Below are 24,709 nucleotides of genomic sequence, written 5' to 3'. Positions count from 1 at the left end.
ATCTATGCAAGTCTTACCCAGCCAAAGTCGTGACACTAAAAGCAGGCCTGTCTGCCCTGCATTATCCATAAAGAAACCCAAGCCGGGGTGGCACAAGAGCCTAGTCACAAAGCTAGCTGGGAGGAGCTCTGCTAGAACTAAAAGGCCCCTCCCATTCCATTCTTTTTTCCATCACACAAAACTAACTGTCCCCACCCCACGTGGGAGCAGGATGTAGCTCCGACTGACTTAACAGCATGCATATCTATTACTACTTAGAAGGGCCAAGCTCAGGACTTGTTTCTATAGGTTATACTGGTCTCATTAATAGTCCTTACAATTACAGTGCTAAATGGGATAAACTACAGATCTGTTTCATGAACCGAAAGGAGAAAAGTACCCAGACTTTGAAGTCAGAGGTCTCTGGGATAGAGCTTATAAAATCTGAAACTGTCAATAATGTGTCCTGTGACTAGGAGCTAACCTCGTCATTTCCTGTGTCTCCCTGCCTCTTTCACACATCGGAGACTCAAACCTTCTCACCTTTCATTCCTCTATTCAGTCACCCCCACCCACTGCCCTTGCTGGGTCCTGGTCATCTAACTCTGCTAATACTCTTCTCATCTCAACTCTGCTCCCCTCTCCCACCCACCTAAGGACCACAACCCTGCCTCGTGTCTAGATCAGCAGAGCCGTCTCCAAAGAGCTGCTCCAGCTACAGGCTTCACTTACAATTCCTCTGTCAGCACCAGTGTCCAACACAGAACAGTGGCCACTTCACTTGCCTTGCTCAGAACTTCAGAGTAGCTTTCCCTTGCCCACCGAGACCCAGACTAGAGATCTCAGTCTCTAACACCAGACCCCAACCTGCTTTCTCGTGTCTCTTCGTACAACGCTCTGAACATTCCAGGTTCCTGCCATTCTCAGAACAAGCCACTGTCTGTACATCTGTGCTGTGCACCTTCATGGGTTGCCGATATCGCCACCCTGCTACACCACATCCAAGTCCCAACCCCTCTTCCTCCATGAAGTCTCCCAATCTCTCCTTCCTGGTAGAAGCAGACTCTCTGCTTAATACCCTAGAGAGCTCAGTTCACAGGCTGGGCTCCTCTACCAAGGGGCATCGCTGTACCTTCAGCACGCAGGCATGGCGGACTTAGCACGGGCAGGCCCACCCTCAGCACGGCCTGCGGAGGGCACAGCTGACTTCCCTCCTGAGCTGACTGGAAAGAGTGGTAATGCCTCCATAAAGCCTGCTGGAAAATAAAGGGCTAGAGAAGCAGGCTAACAGGATGAGCTGCCCAGCGCTTTAGGCACAGGGGATCCTGTCCTCAGGGGTCCTACAGTTAGTTCCCCAAATCAGAGCATCTTCATTTTGATGTCTTGTGCACAAATTGCAAGGAACTAAGCATTTAATCAAACTTTTCCCAGCAAAACCAGACATCAATGTCTTATTTAGTCTCTGACCTCACAAGTCTTTCGTTATCCCAAACAGTAAGTGACTAATCCCTTCTCAAATGTCACCAAGTGTCTGGGCAGCAGGATATCCTGGGGCTGGATTGACGCAGCCGCTGGACCATGCGACACACAGCTGCCTCAGGGAAGGCATGGGCTTCAGACTCGGGGGGCGGGGGGTGGGGTCCTGTCATAGGCTCCCAGGTCCTCTGCCCTCGAGGTGGCCACCAACAGGGCCACCTGGGGCTTTTAGAACGCACCTCTGCGGGAGAGCCGGGTGTCCGCATCTGTATCCACAAAAAGCTTCATCTGGAACAGGTCTCGTACCTCCTGGGAGTAGAAGGCCAGGATCCCTTCAAAGAGCACCACGTCGGCGGGATAGACAGTAACTGTCTCCTCCTTCCTGTAAAGCACAGAGCAGATAATGGGCCAAGCCAGGCAGGGGCTAGCAAGGGTCAGAGAACAAGGGCCAGAACATCTGGCTGGGCTGGGTTCTGAGTTCCTTGCCCCCACAGACTTCAAGCAGGAGCTCAAGACTCGGCTAATACAGCCTTACACCACCACCAAAGAGCCAAGGGTGATCACGGCTGGGACAAAGGTCTCCTGTGACCACTTCTTCTGAGCTTTCACCATGAAACAGAAATACAGGGCAGACATCCTTCTCCTTGGAATCAAAAAAACCTGCTGTTGAATGAAGAATAAAGGCAGACAAAAACAGATGTGATTTCTTTTTTTCTCTGAAGGCGTCTCCAGAATGCTCTCATGCCTGGCATTTATGGAACCTAACACTCTGAACTTTAAAAACAGAAACTTACAGTTTTCTCTCAACAACCCCACCCCCTCCCCGCCAGTCCTGAGGCAGCTGAAAAGGAGGGAGGAAAGGACAGAAGGGGAGGGGAAGGGAAGGAGGGAAAATAAAAGTTTTGGGAAAGAGGATACAGACGAGAAAGAATTTGTGAGGAAATACAGAATCCCGAGGTCTGTCTGGTCTGGCTCTACCCCAAGCCAATGCAGTGGCCACAGGTCAATCCTGAGCTCCCTAGAGCTGCTCTTCCTTATCAATAAAGCGGAAATATGCATGACTTCATCCACCTAACCCACATGGTTGGGAAGCCTAGGGCAGGCACTAATTGTAAACATGACTTTTCTTTCTCTTTTTTGTTTTTGGAGACAGGGTCTCACTTTGTCATCCAGGAGGCTGGAGTGAGAGTGGCACAATCTTGGACTCACTGCAGCCTCAACTTCCCAGGCTCAGGAGATCCTCCCGCCTCAGCCCCCTAAGTGTCTAGGAGTACAGATGCACACCACCACGTCAGGCTAATTTTTGTATTTTTAGTAGAAACGGGGTTTCACCATGTTGCCCAGGCTGGTCTCTAACTCCCGGACTCATGCAACTCATCCACCTCAGCCTCCCAAAGTGCTAGGATTACAGGCATGAGCTACCAAGCCCAGCCAACACGCCTTTTCAAAAAGCAAGAAGGGTGAAACATTGCTAAACGGTTCGGTGATGGGCTTTCACAGATGGCCCTGCTTGTGCTCAGCTCTGCCTTGCTGCAGCTTTCACTGTATTTTGTCTTTTGACTCTGTCCTATGCCCACCTTACATGTCACCAACTGCCTCTTGCTCAAAATTCACTGAAAATAGAGTAATAATCATCATCTCAAGTTTTTCCATTAGCACACTGGCAAACCAAATAAAACAAAGTCTCTTAAAACAGTAGTTCCATCTGGGCGAGCATAAGGAGGTCAGTTATCAACGGCCAGCTCAAGAGGGTGCCATTGGAACTCCTTCCCACAAACACTCCCTGATGCCTTCTTAGCTTGGACACCGGGCTTGTGTATGAGTTTTAAGGCAGGCACTGTTGGGGTACCCAGCTAGCAAGTGGCAGAACAGTGCAGGGAAGACGGGAGAAAAGGACTAGGATTAGGAAATGCCCTAGAATTGTGGTGTATCTGAGATGCATATCAGAACCATCTGGGAAGCTTATAAAAATATCCCTACCTGGATCCTACCCCCCAGGAGCTCTGATTTCACAAGTCTGAAGTGGAGCTAGAACTTCAATGCTATTTAGAAGCTCCCAAGATATTTCTAACATGCGGCCATGGTGAAGAAGCACCAGTCTAGAGGAATGTCAGCCGCCAGAAAATGGTGTGCCCATTGCGGATAAGAAGGCAACCTAGAAGAGTTCAGAAAACAGGACCAATGGGTAAATAGTGAGCCACTTTCTAGGCAACTGCCCTACACCAAGGAGAGGATGGGAGCACTCTGTCTAAAAATGAAGTGAATGTACATGCGAGATTCCACTTGAACACACTAACAGAGAACACAATGGCTGCACTAAGTTTACATATACAGGTTGAGTATCCCTTATATGAAATGCTTAGGTGTTTAGGATTTTTGAATTTTTTTCAGATTTTGGAATATTTGCATTATATTTACGGCATCCCTAATATGGCAGGGGGAGAAAGGATCTACAATGAGCATCCCTAATATGAAAATCCAAACTCTGAAATGCTCCAACGAGCATTTCCTTTGAACATCACATGGGCACTCAGAAAGTTTCAGATTTTGGAGCATTTCACATTTTGGATTTTTAGATTAGGGATGTTCAATCTGTACTGACACTAGATATTAACAGCATTTTAGGATGCCTAATTGATAAATACTAAAAAGGAAAAGTGGGTTTCCTTCAGAAGGAGAAAATGAACTGCCTCATTTGTTGCTGGTGCCTTAAGAAAGTTAGAATTAATCATTTCCCAAGTCCACATGCAGGTCTAAAAACTGTCATAAGAGCTCAGAGTTTTTAAAAAACAACAACAAATTTATTGAGCAACTACTAGACCAGAATGTGCAAGGAGTCATACCTGGCTTAATATACCACTTAGGAATTTAGGGTCTGGATGGGAAGTCCCAAAAAGAAACTAGCCGATTAGATCATTTGAGATAACCCAGTCTAACCATCTCATTTGGCTTATGGGGAAAAGGATGCTCAGAGAAGTGTAATGGCAACAAGTAAGCATCTTCTTCATTTTAGCCCAAGAAATTTTTATTTGTACCAAACGTCCATGGGTGGGATGGAATCAGTTAACCCTGAATGGCTCGATGTCCAATTATGTGGCCCTTAAGATTTGCAGGGAGGTGGGAAGGGGGTGGCTATGGGTCTAGCGTGATCAGTGAAAGTTTCTAAGACATGAGCTTTAAGCCACTAAAGAACAAGGTTTTAAAATATAAGGTATGAGATAAATCAGGAGGAAACGTGAAATATGTCTGCACTGGGAATTCTACCAGCATTTTCTCTCGTTGGCCTATGAATTTGATGGAACTCGTGCTGCACGAGGTCTTCAACTTCTCTCCTCCACTCCTAGACTGCACCGGGCAGGCCCTGGCTTCCGTCAACCACGCTCAGTTCCACTGCCTTCTTTCAGGCCCTTATTTGTCTCTCACTGGGGCTGTTCCAAAGGCGTCTTCACAAACGGCATTGCAGATACTCTCTCCTCCTGCCACCACAATGACCTTTCCACTACCACAGTAGAGCCGTCTGTAGCTCCCTACTGACAAAATGTTTGTGCTCCTGGCCCTGCCGCCTATGGCCTTTCATGACCTGAGGCCTGCCTGCCTTCCCACACACCCACTCCCATTCCTCCAAACCTCTCCTCTGCCGGGCCCTGACCAAGCTGATCTGTGCCCAGCTCTGAAATGCCCAGCACCTTGGAAATCCTTTTCCCAAACAACTTCTTATCCTTTCCTATCTAAAGCTTAAATATCACTTCCTCCATACAACCTGCTCTGAATCCCCTGCTCTTCCTCCCTCCTTTACATTCTTCTGCAGGCCCTTGCCTTAGCCATCATGCTGCATTTTAACTCTTCACCTGGGAAGTGGTGGGCTGGAATGTCTCTTGACACCACCAGCACTTCCCCCTAAGGGAGAACTACAATTCTCAGAATCCCTTTCCCCACAGGCTTCCGGGTTACTGCGCCAACAAGAGACTTAGAAGGTGAGAGTGAAGCAAAATCCACGATATTCAGGAGATGGTAATAATGAGACAGGGAAACTTTGCAAACAGTCCACAAGCTCCTAGATTGAGGCTGCAAACCCAGACGTGGGGGTTTCTTGGACTTTTCCATGAACCCCAGCTTCTGCTCCAGTGCCTCAGGCTAGAGTCAGTGGGGACTATTTTGTCTGATTCTCTGGCTACAAACTTCCAGGTCTTCAGTCTCCCAGCCCCAATGTTCATGTAAGCTCCAAATCCTATACTAAATGCCTTCATTCATTCCTCCATGATCTGCAGTGGCTGGGTTAGGAAAACAGACTGATACGGGAAGCGTGAGGATGGTATCCTGATCTTTACTCTTCTCTCTCCTACACAGAAGAACCTGGCCCATAGAAGGAAGTGTTTCAGAAGATTCTGGTGAGGCATGGAGGTAAGCACCAAAACAGCCCCCTCTACACCTCAATGCACACACATGCATGCTCATTCTCTCTCTCTTTCTCATCTTCCTCCTGCAACCAAATCTTCACTACGCTCTCTAGTTCAGACTCACGGGAAGATGTGTGTATTCTACATTGAGGTCTGAGACGCTCTGTGCAGCTCTGAAGGAGCTTGGGGTCTGGCCAGCAGGAGTGCAATCCTCTAGAAGCCCATTCCCACCACTCAGAGGGAAGGAGGATGAGGTGGAAGTGTGGCCGCTCCTCTATTCCTAATCAGGAGCACTAAAACTGAGGTTTCACTGGAAAGGACTGCTTTGATTCCACTGAGCAGCTTTCTGGAGGGCTTGGTTAATTCTGAAATCACAGTCTGGTGACCTCGTGCCTCTCCACATTGTCCAATCCCAAGTAAACCAGGACAGCAGAAAGAACAGTTTTCTTTGTTCTTCTTCCTGCCCTTCCTCTACCCCTCCCCTTACATCTTGTTCCAGGAACAACAGCACTGGAATGTGGATCAGAACGCACATACAGTCCCTCAAGCTCAAATCACGATCCCATCCTTCGGAGTTAAGGAATCGTGACAACAGGACTGTTCCAGGAAGCGCCCAGATGAACTCCCCAACCTCTGCAATCCCACAGCACACACTGCTGCCACCACTCACTCCATTGACCGGCTGGAATGGCATTAGGCAGGGGTAGGACAGAGGTCTGAAGTGCAGGAGGTAAGGAAGGAGGTCTCAGTGCAGACCAGGGATGCTCTGGGGAGCAGCGGGTGTCATCCCTGGCCCAGAACAGCTTACTTACCGGGAATGGGAGACGAAGTCATACACGGGGATCTGGACTGTTTTCCCTTCAGTGATTTCTTTGAGTGTTTTGAGAATGAGTTCATTGTCAAAGGCATCTGAAAAATATCAAATTGTTAAAATGTTTCTTAATTTTAAAATAGTATCTCCTATAATCATACACAGGACATCCTCATAAACATGTATATGGGCACATCATACTTTAAAGGTAATCATACTGCTCCCTAAAAAGCTGGATTTTTACCCAAAGCAGAATGGAAGCTCCCTGTATCTCAAAATAGGGTGTATACATGAGTTCTGACAAACAGATTTCTTTTTTTTCTCCTTTGACATTCCATCCCTGACTTCAGACAGGTCTTTCCCCTCTCCAAGTTTAGCTGTTATCATCCTAGGATTGGCACATGCTAAACTAACCTGGAAAGCACACCCGTGACTGGGGGAGTGCGCACAATAGGCACCATGCCACGGTTTGCTTCTAACAATTTTAAGAAACCCAAGCCAGCTAAAGGAGCAGTGTGCTGATCTAGGGCTGCAGGGCAAAAACCATTCTGGCAGCCACCCTGCCCCTCCACCTCCCTCTCTGCCACAGAGCGGGTTGAACACACATGTCCACGTGGGGAGGAGGGTCTGACGACAGCTGCCTCAGAACAGAGGCAGCAGAAGGACCAGCTCTGTATGTTCGACCCCACGTCTGGCCCATCTTGAGTCCCAGGCTCATACAAAATCACCTTTGTTCAGATACAGATTCAATCAGTATTTAATGAGCCAAGCACTACATGAAGCATCTGAAAATTCCTTCTTTCACATAAGCCCCACAATAACACTGCAAGGTAGTTTGTCAAGTCCCTACGTTCTAGATAGAAGTAAGATTCTGAGAGGTTAAGCAACTTCCTCATGAGCAAAATAAAAATATTCCCCCCTACACCAATACACATACATACCCCCTTTAACACCCCGACTCACCCGGGTGGTCAAAGTTGAACTGGCCCTTCAGGGCTTTGGCCTTCTGTTCCGAGGTGAGAACACGGTAGAAGCTATCCTGGCTCAGGATGACCACCTGCTTCTGGCGATAGTCCACCTCATTCTGCCCCAGGAGCTGCACGATCTTAGCACACACGGAAGACTGTGAGGAGAGAAGAGAGCACCCAGGAATAAGAGAAAGGGCATGTGTGGTACAGAGGAAGTCCCCGGAGTAACTAAGCTGATGCACACCTTACAAGAAGGGGCTATGGAAGGAAGAATTCAAAGGCAGCTGTCACGCATGATGAGTTAAAGGGCTAAGGGATGCAGCCATAAAAAGAACAAGATCATGTGTTATGCGGGAACGTGGATGGAGCTAGAGAACACTATCCTCAGCAAACTAACGCAGGAAGAGAAAACCAAATACCACATGTTCTCACTTATAAGTGGGAGCTAAATGATGAGAATACATGGACACAGGGAGGGGAACAATACACACTGGGGCCTGCTGGAGGTGGCGGGTGGGAGGAGGCAGAGGATAAGAAAAAATAACTAATGGGTACTAGGCTTAATACCTGGGTGATGAAATAATCTGTACAACAAACCCCCATGACACAAGTTTACCTATATAACAAACCCCTGAACTTAAAAGTTAAATTTAAAAAAAAAGAAAATTAGCCGGGCGTGGTGGCGGCGCCTGTAGTCCCAGCTACACGGGAGGCTGAGGCAGGAGAATGGCGGGAACCCGGGAGGCGGAGCTTGCAGTGAGCTGAGATCCGGCCACTGCACTCCAGCCTGGGCGACAGAGCAAGACTCCGCCTCAAAAAAAAAAAAAAAAAAAAAAAAAAGAAAGAAAGAAAAGGCTAATAGAGAAGAGTCCACCTGACACGCCTGTGACAGAGAAGTCTTAGGATCCCCAAAGTCCCTTCCTCCCTTTCCTTAACACAACTTACTACTCTCAGGTACTTGCAGTGATGGTGGGGGAAGGAGGGTAGCACACACCACCTCCTCCTCCAGAAGATCCTTTCCGAAAGCCACTGATAAAGGTAGGGCTAACTGATCCTGCCTGCTTGCACCCTGGTATAGACAGACAAAAAAGGCAGCAGCAGCAGAAAGTAGAATGAGGGCACGGTGAGGATGTGCTGAGGGGCCACAGCGTCTTGGAATCACAAGGTGACCGCACACGCATGGAACGCCACTCAGCCCCTGCACATCTCTTTATATCAATGGAACCAAAAACCACGGCCAGAAAGCTCAGCTAGTTAGCAGGAGGCTATGCTCACAGCGTTAATCCTACTTCTGTTGGTTACTTTTGCTCCAGTCCACAGCCATGGACTTCTCCACACCTACAGTAAACCAGGTGGCCTTTTCACAAATGTGTGCCACCATAGACAGGGTGACAAAGAACACAAACACCACCAACATCTAAAACAACTTAGGGGTATCCCAACCAAGAGTGGAGAAGACAATTCCAAATGAACTCAAACCTACATGCTTTGTGTGTGTTGTTAGTAATACATGTATCCTAAAATTAAAAAAAAAAAGAAAAAACATAGTAATATATGTATCTGCCCCTTTTTTCCCTTCGATAACATATGCTCTTCATAAAAGGAAAATTATGAAACAAGTGCATTCAACAGAATGAGGCAGTGAAGGATTGTATTTATCAAATAACTGATTTCTTTTTTCATTTCATACAAAGGTTAATTTAAAAATAAACATGTCTATATTACATAAGCTGTAGAAGACATAACCCAAGTCTTCTAATTAAACTAGTTGACCTGCCAGGCACGGTGGCTCATGCCTGTAATCCCAGAACTTTGGGAGACTGAGGGGGGTGGATTGCTTGAGGTTAGGAATTTGAGACCGGCCTGGGCAACACAGTGAGACCCTGTCTCCAAAAAAGGAGGAAAGAAACTGGTTGACCGGATAATAGAGATGAAAAACAGCATATTTAGGCTAGGCACGGTGGCTCATGCCTATAATCCCACAGTTTAAGAGGCCAAGGTGGGTGGATCACCTGAAGTCAGGAGTTTGAGACTAGCCTGGCCAACATGGTCAAACCCTGCCTCTACTAAAAATACAAAAATTAGCCGGGCATGGTGGCACACGGCTGTAGTCCCAGCTACTCGGAAGGCTGAGCCAGGAAAATCGCCTGAACCCAATACACGGAAGTTGCAGTCAGCTGAGATCGTGCCATGTACTCCAGCCTGGGCAACAGAGTGAGACTGTATCCAAAAAAAAAAAAAAAAGAACAGAATAGAACAGAAAACACCCCCAGCATATTTAGAGGTTTAATGACTCAATCTTAGAAGTTTTACTATTGAATTTATTTCACCAACTGATTTTAACAACAACACACACACACACACACAAAACATGAAATCTTTTAAAGTTACAATTCTTATAAAGTTGTGTTTGACTGCCCTGGGCAAAAGGAAAACTGGCCATTCCTGTTGCACAAGTCAGTGCAAACTAAACAGGTTTGCAAAATACGTCCTGTTATACAAGTTGTGACACACGACTAAGTAAGGATCTTTGGAGGAACAATAATATTTTGACTCAATTATTTTCAATTTATTTTGCTTTCATGATACTTTTGCATATTGACGCAGAAAAACATTTAAAACTACTCTGGATTTTGGGAACGCAGATCCTCCCATGCCCCAAAATGTAACAGAAAACAGATTCATATGATAAACTAGATTCAAAAGTGAAAATACTACAACAAAACCAAAGGCTCTCTGGGTACTACAGATGGATGGGGATGGGGGGGGGGGGGAGGTGGAGAAATCAAAGGCTCTATGCAATTATAAACTATAAGTTTTTAAACATCTGTAGGCCCTCAATTTCCTTTTCCTCCCAGGCATCTATCTTAGGACGTTTCTTATATACTAAGGTTGTAGGAGGGTAAAGTCTACAGCCTTTATTAGTAGACAGAATTCCTCCTAGAATTCCAAAGAACAAAAACAACAAAGTGATCCATGAAGCCAAATATATATTCTCTAGTTATTCAAATTGTGGTATTTTTATTTATACTTAAAACCCATAAAATGTTTTTAATGTAAATGGCAATCCCATCACCATCAAAAAAGCATATTAAAAAGTTACACTACCTAATTTTGCAGATAAACAACTGTTTCCCTTAACTCAGCACAATCGAGGATAGAACCTGTACAATGGCCAGTAAAATGGGATAATGAACATACAGTAGGTGCAATTCTAGAAAATCAGCGTTCATCCCAATCCTTGATCAATGATACAGTATAACTGTGTTGACCCCCAGCTGCACATCTCAGTCCCGTGTTTTCAAGGACCTGGCTGGTGACCCTTCCCTTCTACAAACACACCACCATTGCTGACAGTGTAAATGATTACTTACTAGGCAACAGGCCCTGCGCCAAACACTCCATTATGACCACCCTTAGAAGCCACATGTGCTCTCCTGCATGGATGAAGTTAAAGTAACTCGGTTTCATAGAGTCCTGGCTCTTTACCTCAACCTTAGACAGTAAGAAGTCCCAAGGCAGAAGAAGCCCTTTATCAGGAAGGACATAAATAAAATTGCACAAATAAGCAAAGAAACACCTGCCTCTAGGTTAATCTAGATTTTTTAGGCATTTTCTTCCACCTGGGCCATGTTACAAATGGGCCCTAAAAAATCTGGTAACTGTTGAATCTGGCTGACAGGTCCCTAGGGTTTGGTTATATCATCCTCTCTATTACTGTGTAGGTTTGAATTTTTACCTGGTAGGGAAGAAGGCAGAGAGGGAAGAAGGAATCCCACAAAGAGACTCTACTCTGCCCTGAATAAATGCTCTTTTGCTTACTTAATGCTCACCTCTGTATCTCTTTCACTATCATTTCTGTGTTCTCCTTTTGCCTAATCCTGCCCCTCTCTTCAAAAGGATGAAATTGAGCTCTGAAGTGTCATCTTGTTCCTTAAGAATAATTCAGCTGGGCACAGTGGCGTGCACCTATAATCCCAGTGATTTGAGAGGCTAGGGCAGGAGGATCACTTGAGCCCAGGAGTTCAAGCCCAGGGTGGGCAACACTGTGAGACCCCACCTCTACAAAAATTCAAAAATTATCTAGGCATGATGTTTGTGCCTGTGGTCCCAGCTACGTGTGGCAGGCTAAAGCAGGAGGACTGCTTGAGCCCAGGAGATCAAGGCTGCAGTGAGCTATGATCATGCCACTGCACTTCAGCCTGGGCAACAAAGCAAGACTATCTCTAAAAAATAGGAGAGAAAAAAGAAAAGAAAGAGAAATAATCCACCAATAACCAGGGTTTGAGAAGGCAGGCAATCCTGAGCCTACAGAAATCTAAAACATGAAAGGGTACAACTGTTACAGTGGGCTAAGACTTAATCATTATACTAACAGTCACAAAAAGACAAATACCATACGATTCCACTATGTAAAGTAGTCAAATTCACAGAAACAGAAAGTTAAATGGCGGTTGCCAGGGGCTGAGGGGAGGGGAAAATGAAGAGTTGTTGAATGGATATACTTTGTCTTATTCTGTTTTACACAATAAAAGGGTTCTGGAATTTGGCCATCCAATAATGTGAATATACTCAACACCACCGAGATGTACACGTAAAGATGGTTACGATGGTAAATTTTATGTTGTGTGTATTTTACCACAATTAAAAATTAGTATTACTATAATAAAAGCCCCATTTCTTTCTATATGCTGGGTACTAGGCTCAGTACTTCAAAATGATCTCATGTGCATACCACAAGCTTATGTGATGGGAATTATTATCACACTCACACCACAGATGGCAAACATGGAGGCAAAGAGAGGTCGAATGGAGCCAGGATTCCCACTCCAGCAGTCCGTCTCCAGTGCCTAGACACTTAGTGGCTGCAGCTGCATGGCGCTGTCTCACAGGCAAACTGACACCGCCCACTGGAGTGTGAGTTCAGCCTTGTTTTGTATATATCTCTATATTTAGTGTAATGAATCCAGAATATATTCTGTCCCTGCCACTTCTAACACATTACTGAAATTGGAGTCAGGAGGGTTAAAGGTCTGCTAGGACTGTGGCCTGTTGTCCAAATACAAAGTTAGGCGAAGGTCAATACAAGGTATTTTCAGAAAGGAAAAAAAAAAACCTATGGAAGAAATCAGGGCAGGTGATTCACAATTTCTTTACTTATATGGCATTCTGAAGACATTATCTCATTTAATTCTATTACAAAGAAATATTACTTTGTCTTCTTTTTTCCTAATGAGGAAATTGAAGCTTAGAAAACTGATCCCATGAAATGATTTGCTCAGTCCCAAAGCTGAGTCTCAAACCACAGGTCTAACTCCAACTGCACAATTCTTTTCACGATTTTAGAACATAAGCCACTTTGGCATCCACCCCAATGTTCTCCATAAACGTACTCTAACTCTGGAAAACAATGACAGGGGAAGGGAGACAGGGAGGGAACTGATGAGAAATATAATACTGTTTTGTCCCACTGCATCATTAAAGTCAACATTTATGTTGAACTTCTAGAACTAAAGGCAGGCAAGTGATGTGCCTATTAAAAGGAAGCTAAAAGCCCACCAAGAAAACCTGTTCTAGAAATGTTTATTATGTTCAAAAGAATCCAGCTGTTAGGAGCCAGGGTCCACTAGACATGCTGAACAATGAACTCCTTTAGCAGAGACCTCCCATTTGGGAAGCCACAGTAGCAGTCAACAGCTTATCAACAGGCCCCTTCAGCTGGCAGTTTCCAAAAGGGCAGCTGTTGAGCCAGCACAGGTTCCTGTATTGCTACAGAAAGGATAGTTCTCGAAACTCGTTCTCACTCTGGAGGTGGCTCTGACAGCCTAGACACAATCTTGCTATGCTAGTTCTAGTGTGCGTCTTCCAGGATCTAATCCACAAAATCCTCTTGTCCAGTTCCAAGACCACTGGATGAGTAAAAGAAAACAAGCAGGGCAATCGGCTCTGACGCCTCTTTGTCATATACCCTCCACTACACTTCAGTGCTCAGAACCTGACATAGCCCAAGCCTGGACAGCTCAGAGCAGCGCAGCCCTCGGGAGGGCGTCGGGCTGGGTGTGTCCCTAAAGGAATGGGCTGGCACATCTCACAGTCATCCTTACAGAAGAAGACCAGATAACCATGCTGCCCAACATTTTTGAATCCCATCAAGATGTCTGTTGTAACACTCTGGATGAGCTGCTTCAGAATCACAGGGAGGGCTGCTCAGAGGGAGGAAAACTTAGCAACCACAGCCAATCAGCTCCAGGTGAGGCACACTGATTAATCATTTCCTTCCTGCTTTCCAGGATGGGAAACATCACAGCAGAGAAGAATGCCCGAACGCCAGAAGCTTGGCTTCCTCAGGCAGGAAGACCCCATCTAGCTCCTTGGCTCTGGGACTATGTGTGGGTCACATCAATTACTCTTGGCAGTAGCTTTCCCTGTCACTATCATTAAGTAAGTATCACCACTAGCTTATATGGTATCCATCTCAAAGGAAGAAACCATCGCGGCCCCCAGACATTACATCACTCCTTTGTGGGTAGGGGTTGCTCCCCACAAGGCTCAGAAGCTCTAATTTACAAGCATTAGAAAACCAAAGCACCAGTAATTTGCCCTGGTTTAAAACTAAGAACAAGGTTCAAACCTGCTGGCTCAACTTCCTATTCAACTGGTTAAGTGGCACAATAGAGAGATGTCACTCAAATGCTTCCCCAGAATATCTGCAAGGCCATCTATTCTTCCCCCCTCCCCGCCCCCGCCCCCCACCCCGGCAGAAAGATTTATTGTGAAAAGCAAAAGAACAAAGCTTCCGCAGTGTGTAAGGGGACCCAAGTGGGCTGCCCTAGGCCATCGATTCTTGAAGTCACGGATGGCCCTAGACCCCATGCATTGCTGACTAGGAGCTCCTAGCTACAATATAATCACCACCACCCACCCACCCCATCACATACAGGATCTAAATTAGAAACTCACTAAATTACTAATAAGGCTCTCTCTCCAGTACCAAAAAGCAGCCATGGGTCAATCAAATAACCGAAGAGCTTTTGGAGCATAAGGACCAAGAGTGTGATTAAGTTTTTCTTCTCAGGCACCTGGGTGGGGGGTGGGGGTGTGTCTCCCAAATGTCTGTTAAACAGAAATGTCCAAATTTATCAGAAGTCTTTTTTGAAGTTGTGTGATCTTAGCTCACTGCAACCTCAAACTCCTGGGCTCGAGCCATCGGTCCTTGAATTTTAGCTGGGCACACAAAATGCATTTTCAGCCTCCTTTGCAGTTCCTCATGACTATGCAACTGTTGCCTTTTTTGACATTCTTTCCTGTTGACTCAAATGAAGACTTGATAGCTGAAGCTCAAGCAGCCACCTTGCAGCATTGCTATCATGCTAAGGATTGGAGAGCAGCTAAATAAAAGCCCAAGATTCAAACAATTAGAGCTGAGAGCCATTAAGAGTGAGTGCTTCACACCTCTAATCCCAGCACTTTGAGAGGCCGAGACAGGCGGATCACGAGGTCAAGAGATCGAGACCATCCTGGCCAACATAGTGAAACCCCATCTCTACTAAAAATACAAAAAATTAGCTGGGCGTGGTGGCATGTGACTGTAGTCCCAACTACTTGGGAGGCCGAGGCAGGAGGATCGCTTGAACCCGGGAGGCAGAGGTTACAGTGAGCTGAGATTGTGCCACTGCACTCCAGCCTGGTGACAGAGCGAGACTCCGTCTCAAAAAAAAAAAAGTGAGTGCTAAGGTCTAAATGTGTCCCCCCCAAAATTCACATGCTGAAATGCTGAAACTTAACTGCTGATGTGATTGTACTAGAAGGTGGGCCTTTAGGAGGTGATGAGGCCCCTTATGAAAGGGCTTGAGGGAGTAGATTCATTCTCTTCTGCTCTTCTGCCATGTGAGGACACTGCATTAGTCCCCTCCAGAGGATTCAGCAACCAGGTGCATCCTTGGAAGCAGACAGTAGCCCTCACCAGACACCAACCCTGCCACTACCTTGATGTTGGACTTCCCAGCCTCCGGAATTGTGAGAAATAAATTTCTGTTCTTCATGAATTACACAGTATCAGGTATTTTGTTACAGCAGCACAAACATTCTGAAAGAATGAGGTAGACTATCTTTACACCCTGTTTTAGAAGTTTTCTGTCACTTTCAACAGAAGTGATACTAATACTGATGTCAACACCCACATAACCAGCACTCCTTAGTACATGGCTCTTGGTAGAAACGTTCTCTGGAAAGCTGAGGAAATCCTTTGTCCTGGTCTATCAGGCTGCCTTAATTATCCCAGGAACCACAAGTAACTTATCAGCCAAGCCATTTCCATGTGAGTTTTAAAGGGTAAGGTGATGAACATTCGCCTGAACCAGTGTCCCCAGACCACTGGGCACTCTGTCACCTGCCTACCTCCAGATATTTACCCAGAGGTGTATCTTCCCCCTTTCAGCACCTGTTTGTGTCACAGACCAAGCTCTCCATAGAGAAAAGTAGTACCCAGGAGAGGGAAACCCAAAAGGCTATTAACAGTAGAAGACGAAGATTCCCCACAACAGAAGCTCCCAGTTTTAACTCCTGATCCATCTGCTGGTGCAGCAAAGGTAGTCCAGCCTAGAAAGACGCAGATGTTAGACTGCGTCTGAGAAATCTTCTGGTTGATCAACAGTCACCAACATAAACGGGTTCCTAGGACTTTTCCCTAAAGTGCCAATCTCATTAAGCTCTATTACTAGAAAAGACATTTGAAAAATTCGCTTCTGGGTTTATGTAATTACATGTTTGGCTCTGCTCTTTAGACTCACCAGCACCTGGAAATTAAGTGGTTCAAAATTAACTGAGTGATGATAATAATAGCTAACACACAAAACATGCTATATGCCAGGAACTATTCTAAGGGCTTCATATATACTTGGTTATATTTAATCCTCAAATCAACTCTATGAAGTGGGTATTCTTATTATCCCTATTTTATATAAGAAGAAACTGAGTCAGAGAAGCAGATTAAGTGACTCAGACCAAAGTCAAATGTCTGAAAAACAGTTGAGCCTGTCTTCAAAGTCAGGTGGGCTGGCTTCAGGATGCGTGCTCTTCGCCACCACACAACTGCTTTGGCTTGTCTTGCCACCTCATCAGAAGGGGATGGAAATCTTCTGATGAGAAAAGAGCCACAAGCCAACATGTGTATACTGAATACACTGGAACCACCAGGAGCAAAACATTCTCAGCAAGGCTCTGTAATTTACTCCCTGAGGGGCTCTGCAAAGCACATGTTTGTTGGACTTTCTTAGAAGTTGATTTTTCTGATAAATATTTCATCAAGAAAAGAGAAAGGTAGGTCACTTCTGATCCCCTACAGCTCATCCTTTGGTTGAAAATGGTGTCTAAGTCCATGCTTAAGGGGGTTGGGATTAATCCTCTGGGAAACACATGAGCCCACGTGGGTGCTTTCGGGAGCAGAAATGAGGAGACCAACTGTTTAAAACTTTACCACATCAAAACTGGTACACTCATGCCGGCTGTTGTGCTGTGAACTGGTAAACCCATTTTAAAAAGCAGTAGAGTAAGAATCAACATGTCTACCCTCTTGCCCAGTAACAAACTTACGGTGAAATTGATCAAGATAGGGGGAAAATAAAAAAACACCCTGAGTAAATAAATAAATATGAGGACAGGAGATAATGGAGAATATAGTACAAATACTCTGACTAGAATCACATAAAAGGTATAGGTAAACATGACGGAGAAAATCTGGAAGGCAAATTGGCCAAAAATGAGAACTATGGTTCTTCTACATCATCTTTTTTTTTTTTTTTTTTTTTAATTTTATTGAGACGGAGTCTCACTCTGTCACCCAGGCTGGAGTATAGTGGAGTGATCTCAGCTCACTGCAACCTCCGCCTCCCAGGTTCAAACAATTCGTCTGCCTTGACGAGTAGCTGGGACTATAGGTGTGCACCACTACACCCAGCAAATTTTTTGCATTTTTAGTAGAGATGGGGTTTCAACATGTTAGCCAGGCTGGTCTCAAACTCCTGACCCAAAGTGATCCACACGCCTCGGCCTCCCATAGTGCTGGGAGCACGCCTAGCCTGCTACATCATCTTAAACAAAAAGGCAAAGAGGTGTCTATACGGCTTATGTGAGACCAAGTTCTACGCTCACCCAGAGCCTGGTTAACAGCTACCACCAAGCAAAGACAAAATAGGGCTATGCTTGAGATTCAAGGGGCAATGTATCCCTCGCAATTGAATTAAAATTATTCCATAAAGAATAGTAATTAATTTCAGTCTTTATGCTAAGGCTGAATATGGAATCTATGGATCCTACTTTGTACTTGTCCCCACAGGACAAACACAAAAGGCATCTCACTCACACACACACACACACACACACACACACACACACGCACCAAAAAAACCTGAATAGATCCAGGCTTGTTGCTAACTTTGGTGAACTGCCGCTTATGATGCCCTCTCCAAGAGGTAGAAACAAAGAGGAGACCTGCTAGAAGATTAATTATTACTGACTTGTGGGTGCAAGTGAGGCTGGGTCTATTTCTTTCCCCTTTTACTTGAGCGTTAAGAGGCAAATTGGGATAGTGAAAAACAACAAACTGGGCCCCTTATCCTGGGTGACATGCCAAAACCCACCCATTTGCTAGGGACTGGTCTACTGAGCAAAGATAATACGCTTATTACAGAAATTATGGACTGAAAGAAAGAACTGAAGTCCTTGGGTATGAGACACAAAACGAAAGCTGACTTTCCTCCGTCTTTAAAAAACTGAATAGATCAAGAGAGCACCATGTGCCAGTTGGATCCTCCGCTGAATCTTTCCAAATTGCAGGCCACACATGAGTAAACATTTAATGTGGATGTAACAGCACAACAGTGCTTTGTTGTACAAAGTATATTTTAGTTAATTCTTCCATGCAGTAATGCTTATCCAAACTGGAAAATCAGAAATCAGACTGTCTAGTTATCAAGATTTTTAAAAATTTCTTCTTAATTTCTCCTCCAGCACCCACATCTAATGCCCAAATACAGAGCAACAGGGGAAGGAAAGAGAAAGCAATGCCAAGCACCCACTTCCCTTCCTTTTTGAGAGTCTCTTTCACATCTTTGAAAACCAATCTTATTATTTATTCCTCATAGCATTTGAAGAAAGGGGTTCAAGTCCTCTATTGGCTGTCTCAATTCCCTCGACTGTTCCTTTCTAAGTTTTGCTGAATTCATCATTCATCACCACCATCTCCGGGGCCCCAAAACTCCAAGAATCAAAAAAGAGAAAAAAAAAGAACTCCCAAAGCCACACAGACCATGTTACTGTACAAGGAGGAGTAAGTTCATCACACTGAAAGTCATCATAAATTTTCAGGGCTAATCTACTACTGACAAAATAATATTAAATAATAAAAAGCAAACGTCCTATGAATATGATGATTTTCTTTTATTAATTTGTGAAACCGACACAATAATCAGTAGATATGGGCCAATCTCTTATTTCAGACCCACACAAATATAAGTAACTGATATGACAAAGATGCAAATGCAATTCAGTGGAGGAAGGACAGCCTTTTCAAGAAATGGTGCTGAAGCAACTGAATGGATATCCATTGACCAAAAAAATGAACCTCAACCTAGGCATGGTGGTCTGCTCTGCAAAAGACCCTGCCAAGAGAATGACAACAAGCTACAGTCTGGGAGAATAATTTGCAAAAGGCATGCCTGAAAGAGGCTGTTATCCAAAATATACCAAAAAATAAAAACACAAAACTGTTAAAATTCAACAGTAAGAAACAAACCTGACAAAAAATGGTCTAAAGACCTTAACAGACACTTCACCAAAGACGACATACAGATGACATATAAGCATATGAAGAGATGTTCCACATCTATTGTCATCAGGGAAATGCAAATTAAAACAAGGTATCACTACATACCTATTAAAATGGCCAAAATGTAGAACACTGACAACACCAAGTGCTGACAAGGATGTGGAGCAACAGGAACTCTCACTCATTGCTGGTAGGACTGCAAAATGGTATAGCCACTTTGGAAGACAATTTGGCAGTTTCCCATAAAACTAAACAGTCTTACCATACAATCCAGCATGGCATTTACCCAAAGGAGTTTAAAATGTATGTTCACACAAAAACCTGCACATGGTATTTAAGAAGCTTTATTCATAATTGCCAAAACTTGGAAGCAAGCAACCAAGATGTACTAAAGTAGGTAAATGAGTAAACGGTGGTACAGCTAGACAATGTAATGTGATTCAGTGCCAAAAAGAAATGAGCTGGCAGCGGACGTGGTGGCTCACGCCTGTAATCCTAGTATTTTGGGAGGCCGAGGCATGCGGATCATGAGGTTAGGAAATCGAGACACCCTGGCCAACATGGTGAAACCCTGTCTCAACTAAAAATACAAAAATTAGCTGGGCGTAATGGCACATGCCTGTAGTCCCAGCTACTCGGGAGGCTGAGGCAGGAGAATCAGCTGAACCCAGGAGGTGGAGGCTGCAGTAAGCCGAGATCGCGCCATTGCATTCCAGCCCAGGTGACAGAGGGAGACTCTGTCTCAAAAAAAAAAAAAAAAAAGAAAAAAAAAAGAAATGAGCTGGCAAGCCATGAAAAGGCATTGAGAAACCTTAAATGCATATTGCTAAGTGAAAGAAGCTAATCTGAAAAGGTCACATACTGTATGATTTCAACTACAGTATATGACATTCTAAAAAAGGCAAAACTATAAGGACAACAATGAGATCAGTGGTTACCAGGGGTTAGGGGAAAGGCAGGGATGAATAGGCAGAGCACAGAGGATTTTTTTAGGGCAGTGAAACTATTCTGTATGATGCTATAATGGTGGATAGTATGTTATTATACGTGTGTCAAACCTACTGAATGTACAACACCAAGAGTGAACCCTAATGTCAACTATGAACTTGTTGATAAGGATGTGACAATGTAGGTTCATGACTATGACTAACGTACCTCTCTGATGGGGAGTGTTGATAATGGGGGAGGCTGTGCATGTGTCGGGCCAAGGAGAATCAGAGAAATCTCTATCTTTTACTCAATTTTGCTAGGAACTTAAAACTGCTCTTTAAAAAAGCATATTAAAAAAATAACAAACATGCAACTAAACTACCATATGATCCAGCAATTGTACTCATCCCACAGAGATGAAAACACAGTCACACAAAAATATATACACAAATGTTCACATAAGCTTTGTTAGAGCCGAAAATTAGAAACCACCCAGATGGCCTTCATTAGGCCAATGGTTAAACTATGGTATATCCATACGATGGACTATTACTCAGCAATAAAAAGGAACAACTGCTGATACACAACAACCTGCAGGAATCTCCAGAGAACTGTGCTGAGTAAAAAAAGGCAATTCCAAAAGGTTACACACAGTATGGCTATATTTATATAAAATTGTGGAACAGATTCGTGGTGGACCAGGGTTAGGGACAGGGAGCGGCGGAGGGGCAGGAAATCCAGGGCAGGTAATAAACAGCAAAACAGCAGCAGTGATGGAAATGTTCTGTATCTTCACTGTGTCAATGTCAACATCCTGGTGTCTTTTGTAACATGGGATCTCTCTGTATTATTTCTTACAAGTGTTTGTGAACCTACAACTATCTCAAAACAAAATGTTTATCTAAAAAAAAGATTAGCGACCATCCATCTTCTGCCATTTGTCTTTTTATTTACCCCTGAAATTTAGCCTCTCACTTTTCAAAATTCTTAATTTTTCCTCACAAAGCAGTGTTAATAATTAATTGGGATGAGGTGAACGTATTCTGCACACAGTACAAATTTTGGGGGGCCAGTGGACGAGCTATAAGAGGGTTACATTGTTGCCCCCCAAAATATACAATCATGTTCTAACTCCCCCAACCTCAAAATGTGACCTTATTTGGAAAAAAGGTCTTTGCACATGTAATTAAGTTAAAGATCATGCGATGAGATCATCCTGAATCAGAGTGGGCCCTAAACCCAATGACACATGTCCTTCTAAGAAACAGAAAAGGTGAAGACAGAGTGACACGAGGGAAAGCCATGTAAAGGTGAAAGTAGAGACTGGGGTGATGCAAGGAATAGCAGCAGAAGCTGGGAGACAGGATGGAGGCATGTGTCTCCTTCAGATCTTCCGGAAGAGGTCAATGCTGTCCACACCTAAATTTCAGTCTTACAGCCTCCAGCACTAAAAGAGAATGAATTTCTGTCATTTTAAGTCATCGAGATTATAGTAACTTATTACTATAGGCATAGAAAACTAATACACCTGTCACTTTTTTAATGGGTATATTCAATTTGTTTTTTTTAAATCACAGAGGATGTGAGTACTTTCTTCAAATTTTATTTATGTACACTCTGTACATACACTGTTTTTATCTCCTTGCAGAGGATGTATGTCATAAAGATGTATCATTCCATTTTACAAACTTGTCCTGCAGAATTTTTCCTGGTGTGTTCTGTTTGCTCTAATGGTAAACCGCTGCTGTCTGGAATATAGGCGTGTCTACCTCATCAAATATCCTGGTTAATAATTTATCATACTTACTAAATACTCAACTTAGAAGTAAAACTATACTGAGCACAGGACTTAATCTACTGTTTCCTTGGTGACTAAGAAGTCACTTCCAGATCCAGTGGTGTGCTTCAGGGTCTTCAAAATGAGTAGCAATTATTAGGCTGCAGATGTGTGAAATTGCCATTTAAGAGAGGTGTTGTGTTTCCATAGAGATGCCCAATAAACTTCTGGGCAAGATGGATTTCAAGAAGCAAGACGGATGAAAACTACCCACCTACTACAATGTTCTAAAAAGCAAAATATAGGTCCTTGTGGTGTTATGATTTATAATGGTTTTCAGCCACGGTTCCTGGTTCATAACTCCCACAGCCCTTGTTACAATCTTTTGTGATACTGTTGGGTGTGTTAGGCCTCAGGAAACAGAATCTCTTTCCTGCCTTCCTTTCACCTGGCACGAGGCAGGAATCTAATCTTTCCGCACCTTTCAGATTGTGGGTCTCAAACCCTCCCCTGAGAGGGCTGAGCATTGTAGGAAGGAACGCTTTCAAAAAATCCAAGAGGGCTGGGTGCACGGAGTTTCCGGAGAGCTGAACACCTGGGGGTTCCTGGAGGGTGGCACACCAGGGAGGGGCTGGAAACTCCACACCTCTTTCCCCAGGCCTTGCCCTATGCGTCTCTTCCTCTGTGTCCTTTGCAAAATATCCTTTATAATAAACCAGTAAACATACGTGTTTCCCTGAGTTCTGTGAGCCACTCCAGCAAATTAATCAAACCCAAAGAGGGGGTAGGTTATGGGAATCCCAACCTGAAGTCAGAAGTTCCAGAAGCTCAGGTTTGCATGTCTACAGGGGGCACGGGCAGTCTTAGAGACTTGAGTGTCCAACCTGTGGGATTTGACACTCTCCAGGTAAATAGTGTAGCAAGTAAATTGGAGGACACTCAACTGGTGTCTGTGCCTAGCTGTGGGAGGAAATCCCCCCTCTCTCACCACAATTGGTCACAGAAGTCTTCTGTGTTAACTGTTGTGGTGTGAGAGTAGAGGAAAAACGTGGTTTCAGAGAGTTTCCCTACATAGTCCTTTACAGTCAGGCTGAGCAGGGCACACAGGACCTGGCTTGATTCTTGACTCTACCACACTAGTGATATCTCGGGCAACTCAACCTCTTAGAACACTGGCATCCTTGTTTTAAACTGTAGGTAACCATATCCACTCCAGAAATGGGCCGTAAGTGTTAATAAGCTACATGCCTAAGATAGTTGCTAGCACAAACTATATGTTCAATAAAAATTATTATCTTCTTTAAGATCCACCAAATTTTCATTTAGACAAATCTTTCCAGGAAATTCCATTAAGAAGCTTTTTTTTTTTTTTTTGGTAACTCAGTTGAAAACTTCATCACTGATTCATTCCCATTAGTTTTATTTTCTTCACATCTATAAAACAGCACAAAACTACATTATCATACTATTAAACCACACTACACAATTAAAACAACACACTAGTGATTATACATTATGTTCCAGGAAAGAAAGAAAAAGCACCCATTTCCTCAGAGTTGGTGTTCCTGCCACGGCCACCTAAGAAAACACCAGGGCAAAGGACAGCACCCTCTCCTAGCATGCCCAAGCAACTGCAAGGCCTTTCATGTCCTTGGTAAAAAAAGAAAAAAAAAAAAAATCTTCCATTTTAACAACGTATAGATGGAAGAAAAGGAATTCTTACGTTTAAAAAAAATATATATATATTTCTGTTGTGTGGCAGAGGCACCTGATAGCCATAACTGAAGCATATCCTAAGAATGACAAGAGTGTTGGTTTGGAGTTCCAGGCTGAGAAATCCGAGAGTGGCCAACCTGGAGATTCATTCTTTATCTATTAAAGACATCCAAACCCCTGGCCTATCCCTTTTAATGCAGGGGATGGAGACCCTTTGTTTTGGGAGGCTGCCAGGTGAAGGATGCTAAACGAAAATGCTATATACTCTACATGTTTTTTACAAAAGGTAGCAGCATGCTTCCTGCCAAGCCCATCGTCACTGGACAGCTCTGTATGAGAGTCCCCCAAATAAACCCTATGTCTCTTTCGGTATTTCCAGGTCTTTTCTTCAGTCTCTCAAACATGGTGTCATCCCTACTGGAGTCAACAGGGGTCCAGCATAATATCTATAAACAATCAAAATCACAAAGCATTCCCTCAAGAAGCAGGCTGGGTGGTCCAGGAAATGGCCCAGGTTATTGTGGAGCACAGAGAATCAGTGCTTATAAAGGCAGAATCAAGTTTCCATCTACCGTTGTCTCTTTTGTTTTTAAAATAAAAGTAGTAGAGAAGTAAATTCATAAAATAGAAGGTTGTCCTCAGAGGATGGGATGCATTAAATTAAGGTTATGGAGGACTGCAATTACTGGTAATGATAAGGTCTAAGGTACAGAGAGATAATGGCTAAAGTCGATTACCTATGTTTACACTGAAATTGCCAAGAACTAAAGGAAGGAATGATACTGGAAAGAAACAGACAGTAAGGTAGGAGATAAAATCACAGAGAAAGAG

The 24,709-nt window shown here is 44.1% G+C and overlaps 2 protein-coding genes across 2 annotated transcripts in view; one reads left to right on the top strand and one right to left on the bottom strand.

The window, feature by feature from the left end:
* TMCO1 (transmembrane and coiled-coil domains 1) overlaps positions 1–24,709 on the top strand; it is a 169,010-nt gene that overhangs the window by 3,432 nt on the left and 140,869 nt on the right. The window lies entirely within an intron of this gene.
* UCK2 (uridine-cytidine kinase 2) overlaps positions 1–24,709 on the bottom strand; it is an 81,502-nt gene that overhangs the window by 9,946 nt on the left and 46,847 nt on the right. Inside the window, 3 exon segments of the mRNA NM_001265960.1 lie at positions 1,695–1,837; positions 6,665–6,761; positions 7,627–7,786. Of these exon segments, the coding sequence (NP_001252889.1) occupies positions 1,695–1,837; positions 6,665–6,761; positions 7,627–7,786 (400 nt within the window).

The sequence above is a fragment of the Macaca mulatta genome, chromosome 1, assembly GCF_049350105.2.
Source record: "Macaca mulatta isolate MMU2019108-1 chromosome 1, T2T-MMU8v2.0, whole genome shotgun sequence".
In the NCBI taxonomy this organism is placed as follows: Eukaryota; Metazoa; Chordata; class Mammalia; order Primates; family Cercopithecidae; genus Macaca; species Macaca mulatta.
The sequence above is the reverse complement of the archived record's forward strand: the minus strand, read 5'-3'. Positions and strand labels throughout refer to the sequence as shown.